This window comes from Durotheca rogersii (genome assembly GCF_024521655.1).
Source record: "Durotheca rogersii strain YMJ 92031201 chromosome Unknown GGS23scaffold_1, whole genome shotgun sequence".
In the NCBI taxonomy this organism is placed as follows: domain Eukaryota; kingdom Fungi; phylum Ascomycota; class Sordariomycetes; order Xylariales; family Xylariaceae; genus Durotheca; species Durotheca rogersii.
In genome coordinates, this window is record NW_026251232.1 from 1,772,805 (window position 1) to 1,795,799 (window position 22,995).

Sequence of the window (22,995 nt, forward strand, 5' to 3'; positions counted from 1 at the left end):
CTTTCCAATCTATCTTGCCCCAATCGCGCGCGAACTCATACACACATACAGCGAGCCGTAATTGGGAAAAGGAGGGGGGGGGGGGGAAACTCCGGTCCCCCTTCCCCCCAGTGAAAACGCAAGAACGAGCGAGAGAAAAGGGGGCTGAAAGCAGAGCGCCGGGTCTGCGCTCCTCTCCTCGCTCCTCTCGTGCCCTCCTCCGCCTTCTCCGAGCGCGTTGCTGCAGCCAGGGAGGGGGGGGCGGCAGGCAGCAGAAAACATCGGGCCTCGACCAGGAGATCCCGGGCTCGCCCTCGCGTTTCGCTGCCGGTCCGGGCAGGTCGGTCTCAGCCCGGGAAGCAGACGAGGGACAAGTGGAAGGGGGAGCGGAAGTCGACGAGAAAAGGAGAAGAAGAGGACGAAGAGCAAGACCGCGGCGATAAGACAGACAAGGGGAAAGGGAAAAAAGCAAGAGGCGAGAACGCATGGGCCCGCTTTCCTGCTCTCGCTAAGTCGGGAACGTGAACTCTGGCGATTGCCTCGACGTGGTAGGTAGCCATGTCTTGTTTTGCCAGGCATGCCGCCCAAGACGGCAACATGGACAAGGGGAGGGGGGGGTTCAACGTTTGTCGTGTCCAGGGGGGGGGGGGGCGGATGGCGTATTGCTGTCGATCCCTTTTCTCTTTTTATCCCCTTGGCCACTTCGCCTGCCGCCTCCCCCCTAGGAGAGGCGTTTCCAATGCGTTTGCGATATGTGTCTCAAATCCTCTCCCTTCGCCAGGTGCGTATAGGGCAACGCGGTGGCTCGGACTTCTCTCGTTCATTTTCCTTTTTTTTTGGTTCCGGTATTCCAATCTTCCACATCTCGGTATGGCCCTTCTATGTCCCTTTCCCGCTCACTCCAGCCTACGTGGCCGCCTTTCCATGGCCGCCTTTCCATGGCCACCTTTCGCCTCTTCTATCACAACGTATCGGCATCCCCGATTGTACAATTGTCCGGTGAGAAAGGGTGGGGAAGCAAGTAGATTGCTCGGTGTTCATTTTGGATTGGTTGCTCTGAAGTCGGCCCCCCTTTTTCTGAACCATTTTTTTTTCTCTTTTGCTTTTCTTTTTCCCTCGTCCAGTTCCTCTTCGGGTGGGAACATCCGGACGACGGCAGGATACGAGGGACACGCGAAGTCGGAGTTGCGGGCGTAGTCTGACCTCGACGCGACATCCGGTCCGAGTTAGACGTCATCTCCCGCCGTAGTACATACCGGAGGTGTCCTCGGCCACCGATGAAACGTGCGCTCCCGGCTGATGTTCTCCGGTTCCTCCATACCATCCGCCGTACTCTTCGCCAGCTTTGGCGTACGGGTACGGCTGCTGCCACGTTCCGTATGACGGATGGGGCTCGGCACCGGCCGAGAGAGAGCCGTTCTGGTGGTTGAGCGCCATTTCCGGCACGCCTTCGATCTTGACGTGGGGAGCCATCGGTGGCTGCGCCCTTTCGTACGGCCTCGTCGATGGGGGGTATTGGCTGGATTGATCGCCACTAAAGGACATTGATCTTGCCGCCGGCGAATATGGCTTCCACGTATCGCCTAGACGTCCGTTGGCGTCCATTCTGCCTGGTGTTCCAAGCGCTGCCGGCCAGGTCATCGACGGCGACGGCGCGTGAGGGCTATATTGAGGGAAATCGGAGGGTTCCGGCATCCCGTTGGCAAAATTCGTCGTCCATTGACTGTTTGTGTCGTTAGACGTCCTCGAGACGCCAGCACTCGCTTCTGTCGTCACCCAGCTGCCGATCCCGTGGGCGTAATCGAACGTTCGGCCGTTGGGCGCATTGGGTGGAACTTGAAGCCTTTTAGCATACGCCCTCGCCGTCGTAGATGCTAGGAGGGACGCCTCTGACACCTACCTTTGGGTTCAACGGAGTAACTCTCGCCCCCTCTCGGCCCTATAGACTGCTGACCCATGTTTGGCATCGTAGCCATTTGGTGGTAGGGCGTGTTTGGTTGAGCCTCCCCCGAATGTCCCGCCGATAGCGCCGGCGACGTGGAAGAGGACTCAAGGCCAGAACTATTGGATGTTTTCGTCCCTTGTCTCTGCCCTGTCGGGGGTATCGGAGGCGGCGGCTGGTTTACTGCGTGGTAGACACATTCTTTCTTCAGACTAATGCAACTCTCACATCTTCCCAAGACATCTGGAATCTCCGGCTGCTTGCATCTGATCTTTCTTCGCCGACAGTGCCCTATACCGAGCTGCTCTTTAGTCCCGGCGCGAACGTCTGGGGCATCAAACTGGGGGCTACTGGGTGAGGCGGGTGCTTACCACAAGCAATAGGTGTTCGATGATACCCCAATTTGTTCCTTTTCTTCTCGTTTGACAGGCCAAAAGGTACATGATCGATGTCGTGTGTCTCCTGTGACCTCTCGTTAGGGGCTCGGAAGCGTCTCTTCAGCGTGGAAAATCTTGTGAGATGGGAACACTCATCACTGGGCTGGCGGAACTTGCTTGCCCTGAACCGATGTGTCCGTAAAGTGGAGAACGAGCGATGGCGGAGAGACTATGCATGGCGGGATTCTGGGACGGATCTTACCTCTAGGGCGGAAGTCGTTGGTACCGGATAGCCGCCCGCGTAGCCGCTATGCGGCATATCTATTACTGCCCCGTCTTGCGGTGACGGGTATTGATAAGGCATGGTGCCTATCATTGACTCGAACGGTTTGGGCGGGCGTAGGTGTGTCCGAATAGTTATGGTACCCCTGAGGATGGCCCGCTCGGGAGATATTTTCGGGTATCGCTGGCTGTCCGCGAGACACTCGAGCAGAGGCTGGGCGAGTCCAAGGGCCGGCCGGTCTGCGATGGCCTTTAAATAGGAGGTGGGAGGGCCGTCCGGGTCGAGTGGCCTCTCGCAAGCCGAGGAGCCGGGTGGATAATATACAGTGGCCGTTCAGCAAGTTCTCGATAAGGGCCGGATATTCGCTCCTTGTCGCCGTTATAAACCGAAGAAAGCAGCAGGGCCCGGAAGAAGATAGAAGGGATCAGTGGAGAGAGGGAGTAACGAATGAGCCAATCGACTCCGCAAACGCCTGCGGTACTGGAACCAGATAATGCGGTCCGACCATAAAACACCTAGCCCTCATCCAAGGTCCGCCGCGGCTACGATTGTTTAGCAAGGCACAGCGGGTGCGTGGTGGGACAACGTATACAGATGCCCACACTCTACCGGCTTTCTATACCTGAAGCAACTCTCCAGGTCGGGAGCAAGGGTCTAACCGACAATCTGGCTCGGGGAGATTAACTAGTGCACGACGTTTCCGGAGAGGAACCCCAGGGCCTGGTGTCCGAACGAGGTCGAACCGGTATCTTCGGCGGTACTTGGGAAGCGTCCTTGCAGTACGGCATAACCCAACGTTCTGCCTTTAATGCAGGAGGGAGGTGACGATTAATGAAGCTCTAGTTAATAACCGCGTCCCCTTCGCCCTACTCTTTCGATACAGCCCAGGGGGCGTGCTACCTCTTCTTCGGATAATGCCGAGAACCTGGCCAATGTGATAGGAGGCAGCAAATGCGTCAGTGTCGGAACGGGCTATAGCTGGACGCCACCGCTGAGAGGTGAAGCTATGATCGAACGTAAGCACGGGCAACGGATCTGGGAAATTTCTATAGAGGGGACGACAGTTGATGGGGGAGAAAAAAGGGCAATGCCGCATTATTCTTGCCTCTCGGCGTCGACGGGTAGCCACAGAAGGTAAAGGTCGTTTAAGATCAGGCACGGGAAGCAACCGTGGAAGAAGATCGTTCTGGGGCAAACCCTGAGTATATATCAGGGGCTATAGCAAGCCAGCCGACGAGTGGCGTAGGATTCATTCAGGGTGATCTGCAGAGAGCGAAAAGGAGATCCCCCTAGCCTTTAAGATGTGTGGGCGAGCTCGCTACTTTTTCCGCGAGAAAGCGATGCTATGTAGAGCTTCTAGACTGAATTGATGGCAAGAGCGAGAAAAGAAAAAGGAGCACAACCCAACAGGAACACGTCCGTCTCGTCCGACGCGCAATTAAAAGAACTATGGGTTTTCTCTGCATGATGCTGGCAAAAAGGCCATGCTATCTGGAACCTGGGCCATCTTGCGTTGGCAATCCCTATTATCCCCTCGCCTCCTCGACGCCGAATATGAGACGGATGTCGTCTAGCAGAACTCCCAAATTGTCCGCCTCTATTTCAACCTCCATCACTTGATCGGATAATCCTGTGCCCAGGGGGGGGTTAGCCGACTTCCATGTTATGCACTGCAAGTGTGCTCCGACGAGGCATGGGATAACCCTCCACGGCCGCCCAGGTACGAGTCCGCTCGTACCGTTATTTCCAGAATAGCCAGTTGGCGCACAGGCTGTAGCTCCGATGTCAAGGGAGAAGCGAGCGAGGCGGGTGTAGAGGGTACTTTGGACGTCGATGAGCGGATACACCATGCCCCGAGGAAGATCCGCCGCCGTCGTGGACCCGAGAGGTATCCCGGGCATTCCACCTCCAGGGCTTCTCGAATTGATCTATTGACCTGGACGCAATGCATATCACCGCAAACAACTACGAATCGCGGCCAATGTATCTGTAGCATCGCCATAATGGAACGGTTCAACCGGCTTTCTGGGACCATTGCCACAGATTCACCGTTCGCATACATAGTGGGATGGTAGGTCATACTGGGGGAATACCGTAAACAGGGGGTCCGACGGGAGTGGCCATCGATCTCCGGGCATCTGTGTATCTCTCTCTCCCTCTACCCTTTTAGGCTTGCATTATGTTGGCACCTTCGATCGAAGCAGATCGGTGTGGCGCCAGTACAGTACATACTTACGCACACACGTCTGCAGCCCATCCCCATGTATCCCTATGGTTTCCGGCAAGGAGAAAGCATCAAAAGCACGAGCATGGATGGGGCGATAGCCTGAAAGCGGTGCACCCCCTGTTGCGAGCCAGAACCAATACTATCGCCGCGGATGCTCTCTTCTATCTTGCACAAGACGAGCTACCAACTCCACCTCCCATCCACCGAGGCAAAATGGAGACCAATAATAGCGGCGGGTAAGCAAGAGCAATGCAAGGAGAGCGAGGTTGAAGTGAAGGGCGACAATGTTACTGGGTCTCGCTCGATACGGAGGACAGAAAGGGGAAACACTTTGACAGTTTATGCCCCGTCCCGTGGAACTGTTAACTTTTCCCAACTCCGTTATTTACTCATGTGTTAGTAATGTTAATGCCAGCTGCTCGTCCGACAGGCTGCTCATAGCCCTCCATCTGGTGAGCCTGTACGCGCTCGTTCGGCCAAGAGACCCGGGAATCAGCGTCGCATTGAGGGAATGCTACCGACTAGGACTCCCCGATGACGCTACTCACCCCGGGGAGTTGGCCACGCCAAAGAGCACGTTTTGGACATTCTAGGTAGTAATAATGTGGCCCGGTTATGGGGGAGGATTAGACAAGACATCAGGCAGTGGCCGCATAGCACTCCTCCTCACGTTGTCAAATTTGTTTTTTTTTTTTTCCCTTTCCCTCTCTTTTTCTTTTTTTTTTTTCGCTTTTTCTTTTCTCTATCTCTCTCTCCTCGTGATCAGCCTCTCGAGACATCTTATTAGCTCCCCTCCTGCACTGGCATGGGCATTGTGGAGTCCTTTTGCCATCGTGATGGCTGCTGCTCTTTTCTTTTCTCCCTCTCCGAAAAGCTTTTCATGTGCAAGTCGGATCAACACCAGCCCTGAGCAGTCCCAGCAGCCCGGTAAAATAACTAACCAACGAAGACAGGGACGCAAGGGAAGGGGAGAAGATCCTTAGTCTTTCGCATCATGCAACGCTACCACGTACTTACATGGCATGGTACCCTCGGTGGCCCGGGCCCCTCCGGCTACCTACCTTTCTCTCTCCTTCTCGAACAACGACTACTCCTTGGCATGTCTTGTCATATAATAGTAGTCGTGATATGGCCCCCCACCGGTGAAAGCTTTTAGCTCGCGGCCTAGCCGACGATGAATTCCGCTCAGGCGACGTGTTTAACTGGTAGTCTGTTTCAACCCGGCCAGAGCGCTCAGCTTGGACTAAAGCCCCTTCACACTGACGAATTTCAATCCGACCAGGGTCGTAGAAGACGATTTGCCGAAGCTAACAACATTCCTAGAGAATCAGTTGTCGTATGGTAATCCCTTTCAGCCGAGCAAGATAGGACGAACCCGATCTATTTAGGGAAGGTCGGCTTCATTCATGCCTTGGGACGACAATGCATCCTCATCATTACCTGTCGATCAGAAGTGATGTGCTGCTAGGATGGTTCTCGGGATACCGGTGTGCTGACGATGGCCTTGACAGAGGTATCGACAGGGATGGATTACATGACATCGACTATGAGTACACGCTGGCGAAGGATCGTTGCTCGAGTCTTCCGAAATCCACAACATCGAGGAGATCAAACCCGACCTGAAGCTGAACCAGCTGATAGACAATCTACCGATCTTTCCTTGGTATTGGGGGCTTTGGTACGCCAGGGGTATGTTAGGCAGGTGGGTCTACGTACAATGCCACAAGATGGATGGCTTTCTTCCCTCTGCCTACCTAACTATCTTATTTTCCCTACGCGTTTGTTTACTCTGCTAGCGGCCTCGCAGTCTATATCGATATCTACTCATATTACAGCCATTCGAGATGGGGGTACGGAGACGGAGTCGCTCGCAGGAAGACCACCCTATATTACGTACAACGGCAACGGACAGAGATTCCCACACGCCAGCACGGCTCGACACAATCGGCTTCGGAGCCGGGTAAGATCTGACCTAGGGGCGGCCCGCGATCTGAGCCCGGAACTAGAGTCGCTCTGCTTCGATCTCATCACCATCGGTCGCTCCCCGCCCGGTAGACAGGACAGGACAGGACGTGATAACCCTTGGGTGGGCACACCCTACTACGGACCGCGCAGTCTAGGGCATCTGGGCTGGCGGTGTACTGTATAGTACCATAGTATGGAAATCGAGGAATTCATGCGTGGCACGAAGCTCAACCCCCCTTATGCTTGTCTCACGCAATGCACCGGGGTCGACTGTCCACTAAACAGGGGCCCCGTCCTACGCCACCCATCGCGCACCCTTCCGCTCTCCAATTTCGACGATGTGCTGGGGCTTTATTAGTCTCCTCCTCACCTGTGAGATGTTCTTCTGTGATTTCTCATGTTTCATCACCAAGCACGCCAACCACAACTCGCTACTCCTATGATCATGCCCCAGCGCTATGCCTAATGGCGCACGCAAAGAAACGCGGCGCATTGTTTAGCCTTAAGTGACCGCCTTCATCTGGCTGATCTCTGCACCTGTCCGTCTCTGAGCCTGGTTTCTAGCGGATCACATGGCATAGCCAAGGAGTCAGGATCGTGTCCACACACATTATGCGGAGACTCGCTGACTGCATCGACGTTGATGCATTCTATAGAACGGAAGAGATCTCGAAAAGCGTCCGGGTCGTCTATTGGCCCCTCCCCAGGAATGCGTGACGTGATAGAAGCGCCTCGACAGCCCCAACGCGCATCGGTGGCATCTATCTCCGTCGGTCTACGAGCCCACCTAACCGCATATTTGATAACGGTCCTGTTGTTTGATCTGCTTTTTAGCCAGAATGCCACGAGCCTTCACCCATCCTCAGTCTCCATTTACCTGCCACCTCTCACGTTCGGGAAATCGGTGAGCGGCCCGACATGGGGGTATATCGTTCTTGTAAGGGAGGATGCGTTATTAATACCATACCTTCGCTTCTTCTTCGGTCACTTGAGGCTGATAGCTTCGAGGTATGACACATGGCTACCAATGATGCCTAATAAGCTGTGAATTATGCCCAACCCAAGTGTTCGTTTCTTTTCTTTCGGCAAGGGTCCGTCGGAAAGGGACTTCCAGGTCGAAGTCAGAGAGAGAGAGAGAGAGAGAGAGGGAGAGAGGGAAAGGCTAATTGGCCCGACAGAAAGATTGGCGCTCCGGTCAAGAGCAACTCCGTGAGGCAGCAGCATGGGAAACCGGCTCCTTGTGCCATCTCATTAACTCGATACACTCGAACTTCAACCATTGGCAGCTCAGCAGGATTCGGCGCTTTGCGAGCTTTGCCGAGGCCAAAGGCTCTCGAGGTGGAATTGATTGATCAGGCCCCCGGCATGAGAACGGGCGACCTCTACTCCGACATTCAAGCCCGCAATACGCCACAAGGTTCTACAGTCTCAAGGAGAGTTTCAAGCCCTACGAAGTACCTAGCTATGATAACCCTATAGGGCTAGACGCTATTTAGTAGTTGCGTTGAAGAAGCCTCCGGGCGCCGTGCAAGACGTCGAATGGGAATGGCACTTCTCAGCCGTAGTGTTGGTTCTAATAGGGGTTGCTTCTACAAACCACCTTAACCAACTATCTAGGTCTCGGGTCTTATTGCGCATTTCAGTCAACGACATGTCGTCTACGTTGGTTCAAAATACACAAGGGCTGCTACCACAACCTCCTCGTGCTGGGCACCAGGAGATAGTAATGGGCTCACTCTCTGTATCACCCTCCTGACCTTAGCTATAATACCTCGTGGTCGAGGTGGCCACGTGTAAAGGGGGTGATGTCTTACCTATCCAATAGCCCTCTCACAGAGTGTCTCAGCCGATCTGATCTCTTAGATTGGCTAATCCATCATGTCTACCATGTAGTACAGTGTGATTGACAGGGGAAGCCTCAAGATATCCGCTACGATCGTGACCTGACGAGGGCGCCTCGGAGAATCTCAGTAGCCTGGTATCACTTCTGGGAAGCGAGAGGCGAGACGGCAGCGTACCCCCACTCTCTGGCGGGGCGTAGAGTGCGGGCGGCGTTTCTTCAGGTTGCTGTTTCGCTGACGAAGCATCTAGCGAGAGTGGACGCGATCGTTCTGATTTCGCGGGCGCTGAGCCGTGGCGCTCGAGGTCTCAGTTTCATTTCACCTGCTCAGAATTACCAACTTGGGAACAGCAAGATCCGTTTAACTTGTGTCTTACCTACTCTATGTACCTAATCGAATGTCGCAGGGGAGCGTAGACGTCTACATTTCCTTATTTGGTTAAGCAGGGCTTGGGTGTATTCCTAGCTTCCCGTGCGACAGCCAACCTGTCTGGAGCCTCCGTCGACATTTCTAGGCCGGTGGGTAGCCCTACGTGGACATACAATGCAGTGCGATCTGCCAGGACTCGGCTGTACGAGATGCTTGAAACAATGTAATGAGACAAGATAGCTCGCCTCCTACAGGATTTCTCTCCACGCTCTCCCGTGGGACAATAGCAAACTCCGACTTTAATCAATATACACGTCGTCTACCGGGGTCCGTATGACGATTTACACACAGCGTGGCCCTGGTTTGTCCTTCCGAGGCAGCTTCTCTCCTTAGTTATAAGAAGCGATGATGATTATAATTACCTATCAGGTGGCATTCAGGTTACACACACAACGCTATCAAGAAATGCAGGTCTCACTCTGCCTACAAGTGATAGCTATAGCTGTCTTAGATAACCCTATAGGGGGTTTTTATTAAGTCTAAAGGTGTTTCTCTATGCTACTACAAGGACTTTTCTACGACCACAACACCCGAATCATGGAAACAAGACGGGGTGAAAATGGGACGAGAAGGAATTGAGCGCGTAGCCAACGTCCGGTAGCGGGTAAGTCGCATGTATAATCGTAGCTACTAGTAGATAGGCCTCCTGAATATTGATAGGTTCGATCTCAAATCGTGAAGGGTGGTAAGGTTCGCGGGTGGGAAGGGCTAGTGGCGGACACAGACAGCTAGGCATGGAGTGAGATATAGGTTGAAACGGCCTTGTTTTCTACTAGGCATAGAAAGGTTCACGGAATCTCTAGAGGAGTATATTTGTGCTTCGTGTTTTGTAATGGGACTGACGGCCGCAGGTCTTCGCGACAGATTGCCCATGCGCGTGATGTCCATGCACCAATGCCACCATAACTACCTGTGCAAGCGGAACTAAACACAGTATCATTATAACACCTACCTCGAAAATCTAGCTTCGGCGCCAATGTCCAAGTCGAGAAAGGCATTGTATGACTATACTTGGGCTACTGAACCCTAGGATACGATTCTGGAAGCGTTGCGTGAAAGTGGTGACACAAAAAGGACTCGAGAAACGGTCAACTTATAAGAGAGAGAAAGTCTACTATTTTCGCGTATATGAGATGACTTGGGCGCATGGGTTTTCTCACTTTATATTGCATTTTAGGTAATATATGACTTGATCTCGTGCGAGCCGCCGATATCGACTACCAAGAGACTTTACCCGGTCGTCTGAGGATGTGTCGCACCCGCGCTGTTGTATATTTTCCCCGTACATAGCAACTGCCTAGAGGGTTCGTAAATGAGATGCCCAAAATGACATTGATATTAGATAACTGCTGCCGAAGTTTCGTATAGGCGTTCAACCCATGCTATATCCCCAAGCTCGTGAAGCCATCTTTCGACAGGGAGTACCAAACAAGTCCTCATTTACCCAGGATCATCTACTAGTTGCATGTTGAAGAGCCTCAACTTACTCATGTAACCAGTTATGGCACCGAGCTGGGTAATAACAACACCGAGGTCACGTTATTGTAAATAATGGCGAGTTATAATGTCTGGGTGCAACTACGTATACGTCAATAAATGGGTCGGGTAGCAATGGTGCCCCCTGCGGTAGGTAGTTCGTGGTGAGACTCTGAGGGCACTCACGGCTCATGATGATACTGTCTCCTCTCAAGAGGCATAGTGGCACGTTTTCATCAAATGAAGAAGCGAGTCGAACCAGAGATGCCCGTCCCATGGGTCACAACTCCGAGGAATAAACCGCATAATGCAGTGTGAACTAAGGGACCACCACCTGAGGGCTCAATCAAGCTCACTACTACAGTGTATTCCTTTTTTTTTTCCCTTCACATGGCCGGGTAACTAGCCATTTCAACGGTGTATCGTCACATCGGCTTTTCAACGGCATGCGAGGACAGCAACAATCTCGGTGCTACCCCAGCTGGTCTGCCCCGCGGCGATTCAGTTCATGATCAAGCCCGCCCCTCAATTGCTGCTTTGGATCTGTCAAGGCATACTTGGCCCTGCAATGCGCGGTGAACTTGCGAGCAGCCAACCCTCTTCGTGTCACTCTGCGAAACCCAGTCACAAGACACGGTCGTTTATTGACAGAATGCCACAATGGTCACGAATACAGTAATCCGATGACGAGGCCGCTCCTCATTCGACGAGACGACTGCGCCTAAACGTGAGATGCGAGATATGCCACGTAGACGGGAGCAATCGTAAACCAGATGCTAGGCAATGCTGTACCATACCGGAGACGCTGTCGGTTACGTTACAGAGAGGGGCAGCTCTTCCAGTGGCCCGAGGAGCCGCCAAGCACTCGGAGAAAAACGAGTCACTATAACTCTCACAACTCTCTTACTGCATGTTTATGTTGTGCATTCCCAACTCAACCTTCCGAGAGCTGGCGGCTATCTAGAACCGCCTTTCATAAAGGTATAGGGGAGAGGCTTCTATCTAGGCGTAAGGGGTGGATTGTAGGTATGCCGAGGAGAAGAAAAAGGGGGTTGCGAGGCTGCCGTCAGAAAACGTGCCACATCACAAGCCCGATTCTTGCCTCTCATCTTGGGCCCTAATGCATAACATACCCTCGCACGCACATACATACATCCTTCCCGAACGGAGAAAGGATGGAGGTACGGATGACTCGCGTAGATGCGGGCCTTGCCCACGTCGCAATCACGAGAAAAATAATTTAAAAATCCAACTCCTTTCGCGGGGTGCGCATATCCACTGCAAAGCGTTACGCCGGCAGTACGGAAATGGGGACGGATGGTGTAAATCTATTGGGTTTCGGGACAGGACGCTTAAGATCTGACATAAGGCCCGCCACAACGCGATAAACACTCTCCGATCGTATTAATATAACCTATTAAGAGGATTTTGTCATACAGGTAAGATGGGGGGGGAAGGGGGGGTGTTGGAACGGACGAGCTGACAGGCTGACAGACATCGGAGAAAATTTGTCAGAGTTCTGGGCGAGGGATCTACAGAGAGCACCATTACCCTACTCCTAGGGCAACTCTTAGCTGGGGATACTTGCGATGTTGTCTGCAGTCATATAAGCGGCTCAGCGGGGTCGCGGGCCGGGCGTTGGTGGCGATAAGGTCGAGGATCGAAAAAAAAGGGGCAGGGGCAAGAAGACACTCGGAGATGTTATACCACATGTGAAGGGCATTCTTCACTTTACTAAAGACTTTTTTATATTTCCAACATAATGCCAAATTACTATAGGGTGTATCTCCTCCGGAATTGCAGCGCAAAAGCCAACTCCGAGCCTAGGTAGAAGGAAAGACATGAGAGACATTGCCCCGACTTGCCCAAAACGAGACTGTTCCCGCCATCCCGCCAATAGCCAAGTTAACTAACTGAGGATCGAATGTGTGACCCTTCGTACTCATCGCGGACGAGTTGAAATCGCCCCTTTGCTCCAATGCCGTATTAACCAAGAGTCACATACACTGGGAAAAAGTAGGAGAAGGAAAACCCTGTTGCTTCTTCTCAATACAATCTACCGTAGCACGAGTGTTCGCCGAGGGCCGATAATTCCTGTAAGCCTACTTCACGGCGGCAAGCCCGTGGATGAAGTCGTGCATCGCGAACGGCGCGACCCTCGGCGTAGCTTCGGGGGCCGCGGAGAACTGGTGCAGCATCGGACGGGGGCGCGGGACCTCTCGCACGTCGGGAAAGCTGCTCGTCGTGTAGTTGCCGGGGAGATCCAGCGAGAAGCGCTCGGCGGGCGGGGCCTCGACCAGCGTCCGAGTAGACGCCCAGTCCGGCTCCTTTTCGACGAACGCCGCGCGCAAGAAGTCCACCAACGTGTCGACATCTTGCTTCGTCGACATGGCCCCGAGGCTTGCTCGAACGATCCTGCACCATCTCCGCGTCAGTATCCAGGCGTTACGGGCATGAATTATGCGCACACTAGAAAAAAGGGGGAGGGGGGGGGGGAGAAGGAGAACATCGGGTGTCAAGTACCCTGTAGGAAGCCCGTGGATGATGCTTATGCCATGCGAGCCGCAGTGATGTCCCGCGGAGAGCGCGCGCTCCATCATCCACGGCTCGTAACCGAGGGCAGTGAAAATGCCGCCAGGATTGCAGACCCCTAGTTACAGAAATTAGCCAACGTCGCCGGCGAGTCACCCAGGGCTTAAAGGGGAAGGGGGGGGAAAGGGGGGGGGTGAGAGCTTCTGAAACAATGTACCCCCGGATCTTATGTAGATCTTGGCGTCGTTCGCCGAGCGTTCGACGTCAGAGTACGGGACGTGGTGCCCGTTCGCCCGCAACACGTTGAAGGCGATCGCGGAGCCCTGCTTCGACGAGTCCTCAAAGTCTCCGTTCTCGTTGTAGACGCGGCAGACCGGGCGGCCGTTGGCGTGGCGCAGATCGCTCAGGCCCCGGTACAGTCGGGCGACGAGGTAGGACGTGTGGTCCGAGATCCTGCTCATCGAGCCGTAGAGCTTCCTGTGCACGTCGATGGCCTCCCCGAGGGCGAGAATGCTGTGGAACGGGAGCGTGCCGTCCTCGAGGCCCTCGTGGAGCTTGTAGGTGGGCGCCTGGAGGCCCTTCGACCGGTGCCAGTTCTTGCCGAACGTCGCCACCATCGACACGGTTCCGCCGCCAAAGTACTTCCTCAGAGTGAGGATGTGTCCCGATTCTCGCCGGACAACCAGCGCCCCGACGTCCGGGAACCCAAAGATCTTGTACAGGGACAGGCAGGTGAAGTCGGGCGCCCGGTCCACGTCTTGGAAGACATTTTCCATGGGGAATGTCATGGCCAACGCCGCGGCATCGAGGAGGGTATAGGTGCCCTGCAGATACTCAGACTGCCGTATGGCTGCTGGCCACGTCAGCGGCAGTCGTCTACCAGACATGTTGGACTGTCCGGGGTAGGCAAACAGGCCGAGGCCGTTGGGGCGGTAGCGGTTGACGAAGCCCGCGTCAGGCGAACGAAGCCATCTCTCGACTTCTAGATCGCTCCGGAAGCAGTAGGATTGCCCGTATGTCAACTCCCTCACGCCCACAATGCTCGTGTGCGCGTCTTTATGGTAGCCGTACCAGAACCTCTGGTCGCTGGTCTTCTCCGACAGGTCTCTGAACGAGTCTGCGACGAGCTTGATAGCAGCAGTGGCGTTTGCTACGAAGATCAGGTCGAAGTGCTCGGGGTCTGCTCCGAGGAACCTGAGCGTCTTTTCCCGAACCTCGTCGACGACCTCTCCCGAGAGCTTCGCAGGAGAGTTCTCCGAGTGTGGGTTGCCGTATAGGTTGGTTACCATCTTCGCACAGAACGAGTCGATGGTGGATTTCGCGTAGATGGTCGCTCCGCTGTGGTCTAGATAGACCCCTATTTCTCCGTATGAGTGAGAGGACGGGTAAGTCTGACTAGGTAGGGAGGGACATACCATCATTCATGTGTGGATATTCCTTTTGGCGCAGAGCCTCCACGTCGCTGTTATACCCTTTCGACATCCTGGGTAGTGATATCGGTGACATTGGTTTCTCAGAACTTGTGTGTGTTCCTCGAAGACCCTTAGTGGGGATGAGAGATGAGAAAAGGGGGACGGCTTCTTTACGAAGATCTCTGGCCCAAGAAGGACTACACGCCTCAGCCCCTTAGCCACTAAAGGTTAAGATGGTCAAGAGTGATTCTTATGTTAGGAATGATCTCGTATGTGGCGCCCTTTGGAGTGTCCTCTCTTCCTGCCATCTTGGATCCAGTCGAGGGTCTTATACTCGAGTCTCGGCCCCCCTCTTCCACCCCCCTCCCCCCCCCTCCTCTCTCTCTTCTCTCCCTCCCCCCTTTCTCTCGCTACACTCGGAATCCAAATCGGAAAGCACGGGGAAGGACGTGGGGTGATACCCGCCCTACATCTTCTTGCCGGTACGGGTCAGCAACGACGTAGTGGCGTGGTGTGCGAGAGTCATTCAGTGTCGACCATTGGTCGTGTCGACATGCTGGAAGCTGGAAGAGCCTAGCACGAAGCGTATGACCGTACAGGCATCTTGGCGAGTCGATAAGGAAAGAGTAGGCGCAGCACACCGTACGCTATAGACTGCGATCTACTGATACATTGTAGCTGGAGACGGTTCCCTCAGGGATACCTCCCAGGCATCTGATAATGAGGGCTCGGTAGGGAGACTATTGGATCCTCGATCGGTCTGACACACCTGGGCTCTTCCCGTTTCGGAGAAACGACGCCAATACGTACCGGGATTTTTTTTTTCTCTTGCTGATCGAAAACATCCGTCCCGCCGGGTAGTAGGTTGTGGGTTGCTGGAAAATTTCCGACTAGAAGCGAGAGCGGGAGGAGAATAGCTCGAAGCTTACTTTTCTACACGAGGTTTTCGGAGACGGTTGACGTACGCTAGTGAACCCTCACACACTTTAATCAGATTAAGAGACGCGTGTGTCAGCTGCAAGGGGGGTGAGAGAGAGAGGGACAGCAAATACGGCATGATTGGAAGACATCGGGCGAACTATGCAGTTTGTTGCGCATCTCAGGTCGACGGTGTACTCGGTAAGACTGCTATTCAAATTGCTGTCCGACGACGATGGGAAACAACTTCGAGGTTGGAGCGATGTCCAAATTGACCTCATCATTGTACCGAGGAGGCTCTCTCTGGGCAGCACAGGACTAGGCACGCCCCAACCGATCACGGCAGAGGCGTGGGCAGTATGCGGACGCTATTACGACTTGCAAGGGTCATGTAAGACATGGATTCAGATAGGGGAGCCATCCTATTTGGCAGAGGCCTAGTGGACTGCCGCCCTTCGCGAGCTTAGATAGGTCGACGGGGGGCCTCTTTCGGGCCTCCCTCAGGCAAGCATTGCGGGGAGAAGACGATTGCAACGGCTTCGGTATCTGGACGCACACACTCGGTCCCCAATCGCCACAAGGGGGTGGGATGAGTTTGCCGCGAAAATGCGGCCAAGAGCTGCGAGCCCTCCGTACTTCAGGCGGGTTGGCTGCAGCTGTCATCGACTATGCCGCGTATTGACCCATAGACAGCCCATCGATCCCAACCCCAGTACGAGTTGAGGGAGTATCCGAGGTACGTAGTCGTCTAGAGAAGTCGATCCCTGCTGCTTGTGAGAAAATGGTCGGCGACCTCAGGACATGAGGGTGTGCGTCATATGGGCACAACCTTTCTGCAAGTCACTGCGTCTAGACCAAGCGAGCGAGCGAGCGAGCCAGCAAGCGAGCACACATCTTCGAGGGAGGCCCGCACCACCGCCGCCGCCGCCGACCCGTGTGTGGTCTCACTGCCACTGCTACATCCCGCCTCGAGCAGCTAGAATCTTATGGGGGCGCTTACCGGAGAGGGACAGGTGGGGGGGGGGACGTTCAACAGATACGCTTGCGCCTCTGAGCTCCCCGGCAGCGGGAGAGGAAGTTGTTCGTGGAACCCGGCGAGAGGATGTGTAAGTCAGGGTTGTCGTAGTAGGTAGAATTTTTGCGGCGACTTCATCACGGACAGGCCCCATTGCTAAGGATCCGCCAAGGCCAGAAGATCGACTTAGCAGACGGTGTTATTAATTACTTCACCTTCCCGGCCGGGTTTCATTGCTGACAAAGAGAGCGAGTCATGCGAGGGGGTTCCCGCGGATTCGAGAGTCCAGGGACGCCCAACCCAGTCAGTTGGCAGTTATTGGAGCGTCTCTTCCCTTCGCAGTCTCTTTTAGGGGGTTTACCCATTCTCAGAATCCCAGGTCATGCAACCCTTCCCTCCCCCCCCGAACTCGATAGCTGTATAATACAAAGCCCTTGGCAATATTTGCCCACGAGGCTCGAGTTCATACCCCTAGCCCTGGGCCAATAACAGGGGCATACAGCAACTCCGCTTGAGCCAGCTATGACCACGAGAGCCATCAGTGCCTATCGCAATCTGAGATTCAAACATTTCGTCCGTTTCGAGTTCCGAAGAGTTGCATTACTTTTAGTGAAAAAGCCGTCGGGTCACGCATGACCTTGCCCCCCCCCCCCTCCCCCTCTCTCTCCCTGTCTGTGTGTCTCTCTCTCCACAAGCCTCACCGGTTTGGTTTTTTTTGGTTTTGTTTCTTTTGTCTCCATCGACTTGGACGTACTAGCGTCGTGACAGGCGGACGAGTGAATCAATGGCTTCGGGCGAATCGAGGCATGTGTGGCTGAGTTACACTCGTTGTCAGGAAGCTTAGCTTTGATGTGCCCTGCAGGTGTGTTGCATCGATCAGCTGCGATGGAACAGCTGCTCTGCTAAGCAAACGGATTGCATCTCGCATTTGCCTCCTCGTAGAACACGGCAGCGCTCTGAGCCACAAATCCTTACAACCCCAAGAGACTCGAGGTGACCAGAGATACGAGATAGGTGCACTTGTGTCCCCTATGCTGTGCTATAGTGGACCTCTTCGGAAGCGCTGGAAAGTGCAGAAGAACCCCGAAGGTCCCCGAAGATCTGTCGCTGCGAACTCGCACAGGTCAGAGGAGAAGACCCCGAGTCGTATCCTGGTTCTCTTGTCCGCCGCTATGCTAGCTGACATCATCCCTCAGCTGCTGGATGAACGCTGGAACCGACTTACATAGGCCTCCCGCTCGAGAACCGGGGCCATGCTGCTTAGGAAGATAGCACGACAAGGCTGGCCTTCTGCATCTTTGGAGATCTGTCGATCGCTAGAGTACCTATAGGCTGCGTGGGTATAATCATGTCGGTTAAGGCTCAGGCAACTCAGCTAGGGCGCATTGCCAGGCTACGAATCCCCTACCAGCCCGTCACTCCCTCCTACTCCCTCCCCTGGTGTAAACGTCCGAACTCCTTCGGCGATATACCTACATGTAGCTCTATCCCTCGGCCCCCCTCGCCCTCAGCTTTCAGTCCGCCGACCTGATTGGGGGCGAGATACCCAAGTAGTGATGCCACACCCCTGGCCCTCTCGAAACCTCAGCCGCGACCTGAGAACGTGCAAAGGTACCCCTCCTCCTCCTCTTCCTCCTCAGCTTACCCCGGCTCCCATCGCGCGCGCACGCGGTAGGGTCAGATCTCCTGCATCCTTGAAGGGCTGGGAAGCCTGGGACACCATCCCGTGGCGACGTACGTATGTATGTAAGGGGAACGGACTGGACCCTTAGAAGTCGGGCTGCATCCGCACCAGATCTGTGTACCCGAAAAGCCCAGTTGGTCTTGGCAGGCACAACATATGTAAGATCTCGAGGATCTACCGTTTTCGGGTGAGCGATACCAAGAACAGGTCGGGACTGGCAAAGTCACATCCGTTTTAGGAACGTTCCTGGTGAACGAGCAGCCACCTTCGGAGGTCTATCGTCGAGGGACACGCCGGACGTAACGCCCGGCTCAATATCTCCTCAGACGGAATGGCGCAAAGCCTCATCGACGTCGCGTTATCCACACCTCGGTACCAATAATACGATGTGTACCGTATGCACTTTGCTTCGAGGCATATGCTTTTCAGGTGAGGGCACACGCTCGGTCTCCCAGGTAGCATACCCAAGGGCGCCACCCATAACTGCTTTGAGCATCGTCACGGTATATTATTGCCTTATGCCTCGCCCCCGAACGGGGGGCCGTGCGTTGGGGAAGCCGGTCCCGTATGAGCGTGCTGCTTTTCATCAGATATAACCTACATGTACGTATGCCGTTTTCTGCTACGTAGCATCAATATTAGTCTCTGGGGACGGCCAGGAGAGCAAACGACAATATGGCCAGCGTTCACACATACATGCTGAGAGCCCGGCACGCCGGAAGAAGCAACGGTGCAAGGGAGAGAGGGAGAGAGGGGGGGGGGGGTAACCATGTAGACTTCCAGTGAACAAGACAATAAATACCGGTGTCGAAATGACAATGTGACAATTGCAATATAGCTTGGCCACCCCTCTTCTCTCCAAGTTATCAAGAAGTGGTTCGAGAATCCTCATACCTGCACGAGAGCCAAATTAGCCTTTCACACCGGCAGAGAAATTGAAATTGGATATGATCAACTCTCGTAGTCGGTCACTCGATAATTGCTTCGCTTCACAGACTCAGTTGTCGCTACTGGCGGGGGGGGGACCAATCTTGAGGTGTCACCTCGGAATCGCAGCGCTTAGATATCTACAGAGGGCGACGAATCGAAGGGTTAGGCTCCAACGACTCGATAAGTATTAAGCCACATTCTAAAACATCAAAGACAAGGCCGATTCTGCACTCTGGGGTCGTAACCGGGTAAGCCATTGCGGGAGTGAGTGGAAGAGCGGGAGAGACATGGACTCCTGTGACCGATCACAAGGTAAAGTAGCTTGTAGATCATCAGCCCTAACGAGCAGACATTGGCTGCTCTCTCATATTACTGATTCGGCATCCAGGCTGGGGATGTGTCCTACAGGTTCCTTTTTCTCCCCCTGTTGCTCCCTACGATAGTGTACGGGACGGAGAATAGCAGGGTAAATCAGACCACCGCAGAGATTGGTGGCGAGGTTCTGGGCCGTATGAGTGATATACCTACGGTGATAGGTCGGTCCAGGACCCTTGATCAGGGTCTCTCTCTGGTGAGGCCATCCGACTGTGGCCGTCCTGCGCCTCCGCGGTGGTCACTTCTAGGGCGAATCGTTGCTCGCTAGCTAGGAACCTATCCATCCGCCGCTTCTCAAACGTCCCGAGAGGCCAATAGGATATCCTGGGCGCTCGATGAGAGCTGAAACAGCTTCCCTAATACGACCTCGCGAGGAAATAAACTAGAAGGGGAAAAAAGAAAACCAGCACGACCCGAGGTATCGAAGACACCGTCCGTGAACTTCGGACCGAATGTCCACCTCTGGCCCGGCTCGCCTACGGCCGGTCGGAGCTGTCTCCGGCTCCAGGGCGTCAGAGAGGAGTTGGAGAAGGGAGGGAGGGAGAGACAGCGTGGATCCTCCCGTGACCCTAATTTCTCGACGTGATGGGCGTCGATGCTGCCGAGTAGATCCCGCTTCCCAGTTCAGGTGGGGAGCGGGCGTGCCAGGGGAGAGGAGATCGACAAGCTCACATGGAGCCCAGCAGCGCACATCCGTATGAGCTATTCGCTATCATGGGATGCGCGGATCAGATAAACTACGTAGGGGCGGCGGCGTGACTGGCGGTGGCCCGTCTTTAGCTGCTCTGCTGCCTAGGGAGGGAAAGAGAGAAGAAAAGTAAGCATCCGCACCGCCCCGTATTCCGGGATCGATAGAATACCCACCAGAGCTACCCAGAGGAGCCCCCATCTTTTCAGGCTCGGCACTATTGCCAGCCTGCGAGGAATTTCTTGGTGGGCGGCCTCTAATGAGGCTTGAGAGGGCCGGGGATCGTCTATTTAGTACAGTAATGGCCTTCGTGTCTCGGAATTGGAGGCTCGATAGATCGTTCCGCGAGGAGGGGGGGGGATCGACTACGTAGCAAATAGAGGGATCTTGTCATTCCCGCCCGCGCCCGCTCTTATCTTGACACCCCTTGGCAAACGGCGGGTCAACAAGTTGATTTGCCCGAGTTGGCTTACTTGACTTGCGTATCTAGGCTTGCATATATTTCCCGAAGCATCGTATTTTTTTGACACGCCCGGGTAGGCGGGCTTCGTGAAATTGCGCCAGGCTCTCTCAGAATTGCACAGGACCTACAATCGGACACTTGGACGGGAATTGTCTAGACTCTTGGCTGTCACCAACGCCCCGGCTCCGCGGGGATGGGCGCATGAGTAGAAGAGAATAACGAAAGGCATCGTATTAGAATAAGAATAGACAAGAAGCGAAGATGAGTAAAAGTGCAGAGAATTACAAAAGTTAAGCGGGATTAAATGACCGAATCCGTTCTCCCCCCCCCTCCCTGTCTCCCCCCAGCAAGGCTTGCCCGCCAGCCAGTGCCACTTAAATAGCGCGAGACCGCCGCCGCCGCCAGTACCTAATATCACTCCGGCCGTGGCCCCCCATCATCTCACATTTATTTCTGTTGGCTACCGATGAAGACGGCGTTATTAAGGGTTTGTTGGTTGTGTATCGTCCGAGAATTCGAGGGAGAGGGAGCTGCGGTGGCCCAGCCCACCCAGTATGGTATTGCTACGCCTTAAACGCCGCTGCCGGACCACGTCAATCATGCAACGTTTGTTTCCTTTTCCGTTTTTTCCCCGATTCCGTTTGAAGCGGTCTTAGGCACCTAGGAATTCACATATGCTCGCGCGTGATTTCCCCTTCCTTTTGCCCCCTCTCCCTTTCACAGCAGAGCCATCAGCCCGACGACGACGGGGGCGATGGCCAAGCTCTTGAGGGCGCTGAGGGGCCCCATCGCGGCGGCGACGGGGACGAAAGTCTGGGTGGATGTCGGCACGGCGCTGGTGCTGGTGATGCTATCATTGCTGAGGACGGGGGTGGCGGTGCCGGTGCTGATAGGGGCGCTGATGACGCTGCTGCTGCCGGTTGGGGTGCTGGCTAGGGGCACGGATTGGGCAGGTGACGCGTTGCAATCGGAGCCCGAGGTGCTGGGGTTGGGCACGATGGGGAGCGGCGGCGGCGCGCTCGTGTCACCGCTGATGACGGTGAAGTTGGCGCACGAGATGCGCGTCTTGTTCGCGAAGTGGAAGACGAAACTGCGGTTGGCAAAGTACGCGCCGTCGCCCTCGAGAAGCGACGTGTACGGGTCGTGGAACTTGGCCGAGTAGGGGTCTGACGTGACCTTACCGAACTTGCCGCTCAGGTCGCCCTGCTGGCACGTCGCCGGGCGCTCCGGGTCGCACACAGGGTCCTCGCCGCGCCCGAGCTCGTCCAGGTGGGCCAGCGTCTTGGTGCAGTTCCCGTCGGCCGGGACAGGGTCGACGTGTAGGTGGTAAGCTAGACAAGGGGGGTTAGTTTTGTTCTAGGTTGACCCACGAGGTGGAGAAAGGGGACGAGGGGAAAAAAGGGGGCTATGCTTGTGCTGTGCTTGTGTCGGGTGGTTTTGTATTCGAGTAAAAGGGAGGGACAAACATACTGAAAGGACCACCCTCTTTGGGCAGGTTTGTGAAGAAGACCTCGTAGTCGACGCCGTAGCCGTTTGCACCCGACTTGACGGAAATGAAGCCCTTGACGTTGCCGTCGAGGCCTCCTTTGAAGAACGGCTGCTCCGGCAGCGCGGCAATGGCAGACTTTCCTTCGGGGTTGTGGGTGGTAATAGGCGCCTCACCTACGTTCTAACCGCCCAGTTAGCTACCCGTATATGTAGTATACCTATGGGACGCGGCGTGATGCGCGTGGGGGAGAAGGGGGGAGGGGCGAAGGGGCTTACGGTGACGTTGGTCTGGCCGAGTACGGCGGATACGCCGATGGCAGAGACGGAAATGATGCTAGACAAACGCATCTTGTGAAGCTGTGGGGGGTATAGAGCTGAACGAGCGACTGATGAGGGGCTGCAGTGCATATATCGGTTGCAGAGCGTGTGTGTGTGTGTGTGCACGTGTGTATATATGTGTATATGTGTGTATCGATCTGTCGGTCGTGTCGATACGAGCGGCGGTCAGCTTATTATATGTGTGTTCCGGCAGTAGTATAGCGAGGCTAGGCGTATACGTGTAGGTAGCTGCTAACCCACGACGGATTAGGTAGTTCTTGGTGGGCGACTCGAATTAGACTGATCGTGGCTTGTATTTATCTGCGGGAAGCCGAAAGCCAGGGCGAGTATCAAAGAAAGTGGCCAGGAGGCGGCAGGCTGCCGGTCGAGAATATACAGTTTTTATACTCGTTCAACCTTTGTACGTACACCTTCTGCCCCTCGTCCCCTCGTCGGCCGGGCAGGGTGTTACTACTTACTTACTTTCATCACCTCGTCATCTGCTCCCGCCCTCTGTACAACCAACCAGCGAGGCCGGCCCTGCTCTTATCTGTCGGTAAAACGACGCGGAGAAGCGCTGGCCGGCTCTTCGGTTGGCTACATGGAGATCTACAGTGTCCAGAGTCCGGCAGAGATTTGCTACGGGGGGTTTG

General features: G+C 54.8%; 6 protein-coding genes across 6 annotated transcripts; 3 read left to right on the plus strand and 3 right to left on the minus strand.

Annotated features, from left to right (window-relative positions):
* Positions 1-591: 591 nt before the first annotated feature.
* On the minus strand, positions 592-3,030 carry GGS23DRAFT_22022 (uncharacterized protein). The gene is made up of 4 exons (XM_051511966.1): positions 2,561-3,030; positions 2,293-2,383; positions 1,880-2,212; positions 592-1,814 (listed from the first exon to the last, which is right to left on the minus strand). Exons 1-4 carry the CDS (start codon positions 2,672-2,674, stop codon positions 1,213-1,215), a joined length of 1,140 nt encoding a protein of 379 aa, XP_051377034.1. The 5' UTR covers positions 2,675-3,030; the 3' UTR covers positions 592-1,212.
* A 2,279-nt stretch (positions 3,031-5,309) lies between these two features.
* GGS23DRAFT_22373 (uncharacterized protein) lies at positions 5,310-6,049 on the plus strand. Its single transcript, XM_051511987.1, has one exon. It carries the CDS (start codon positions 5,411-5,413, stop codon positions 5,789-5,791), a length of 381 nt encoding a protein of 126 aa, XP_051377035.1. The 5' UTR covers positions 5,310-5,410; the 3' UTR covers positions 5,792-6,049.
* GGS23DRAFT_22374 (uncharacterized protein) lies at positions 6,050-7,130 on the plus strand. The gene has a single exon (XM_051511988.1). The coding sequence runs from the start codon at positions 6,307-6,309 to the stop codon at positions 6,955-6,957; it is 651 nt and encodes a 216-aa protein (XP_051377036.1). The 5' UTR covers positions 6,050-6,306; the 3' UTR covers positions 6,958-7,130.
* A 16-nt stretch (positions 7,131-7,146) lies between these two features.
* GGS23DRAFT_544969 (uncharacterized protein) lies at positions 7,147-8,875 on the plus strand. Its single transcript, XM_051514950.1, has 2 exons — positions 7,147-7,817; positions 7,952-8,875. The coding sequence occupies exons 1-2, from the start codon at positions 7,417-7,419 to the stop codon at positions 8,250-8,252; spliced, it is 702 nt and encodes a 233-aa protein (XP_051377037.1). The 5' UTR covers positions 7,147-7,416; the 3' UTR covers positions 8,253-8,875.
* A 3,746-nt stretch (positions 8,876-12,621) lies between these two features.
* Positions 12,622-14,533, minus strand: GGS23DRAFT_592109 (PLP-dependent transferase; the record flags this gene model as incomplete). The annotated part of the gene is made up of 4 exons (XM_051517836.1): positions 12,622-12,934; positions 13,043-13,169; positions 13,269-14,408; positions 14,467-14,533. The coding sequence occupies 4 exons, from the start codon at positions 14,531-14,533 to the stop codon at positions 12,622-12,624; spliced, it is 1,647 nt and encodes a 548-aa protein (XP_051377038.1).
* Positions 14,534-20,724: 6,191 nt separating this feature from the next.
* Positions 20,725-22,831, minus strand: GGS23DRAFT_608983 (uncharacterized protein; the record flags this gene model as incomplete). Its single annotated transcript, XM_051520242.1, has 4 exons — positions 20,725-21,867; positions 22,007-22,205; positions 22,301-22,381; positions 22,826-22,831. The coding sequence occupies 4 exons, from the start codon at positions 22,829-22,831 to the stop codon at positions 21,254-21,256; spliced, it is 900 nt and encodes a 299-aa protein (XP_051377039.1). The 3' UTR covers positions 20,725-21,253.
* Between the last annotated feature and the right edge of the window lie 164 nt (positions 22,832-22,995).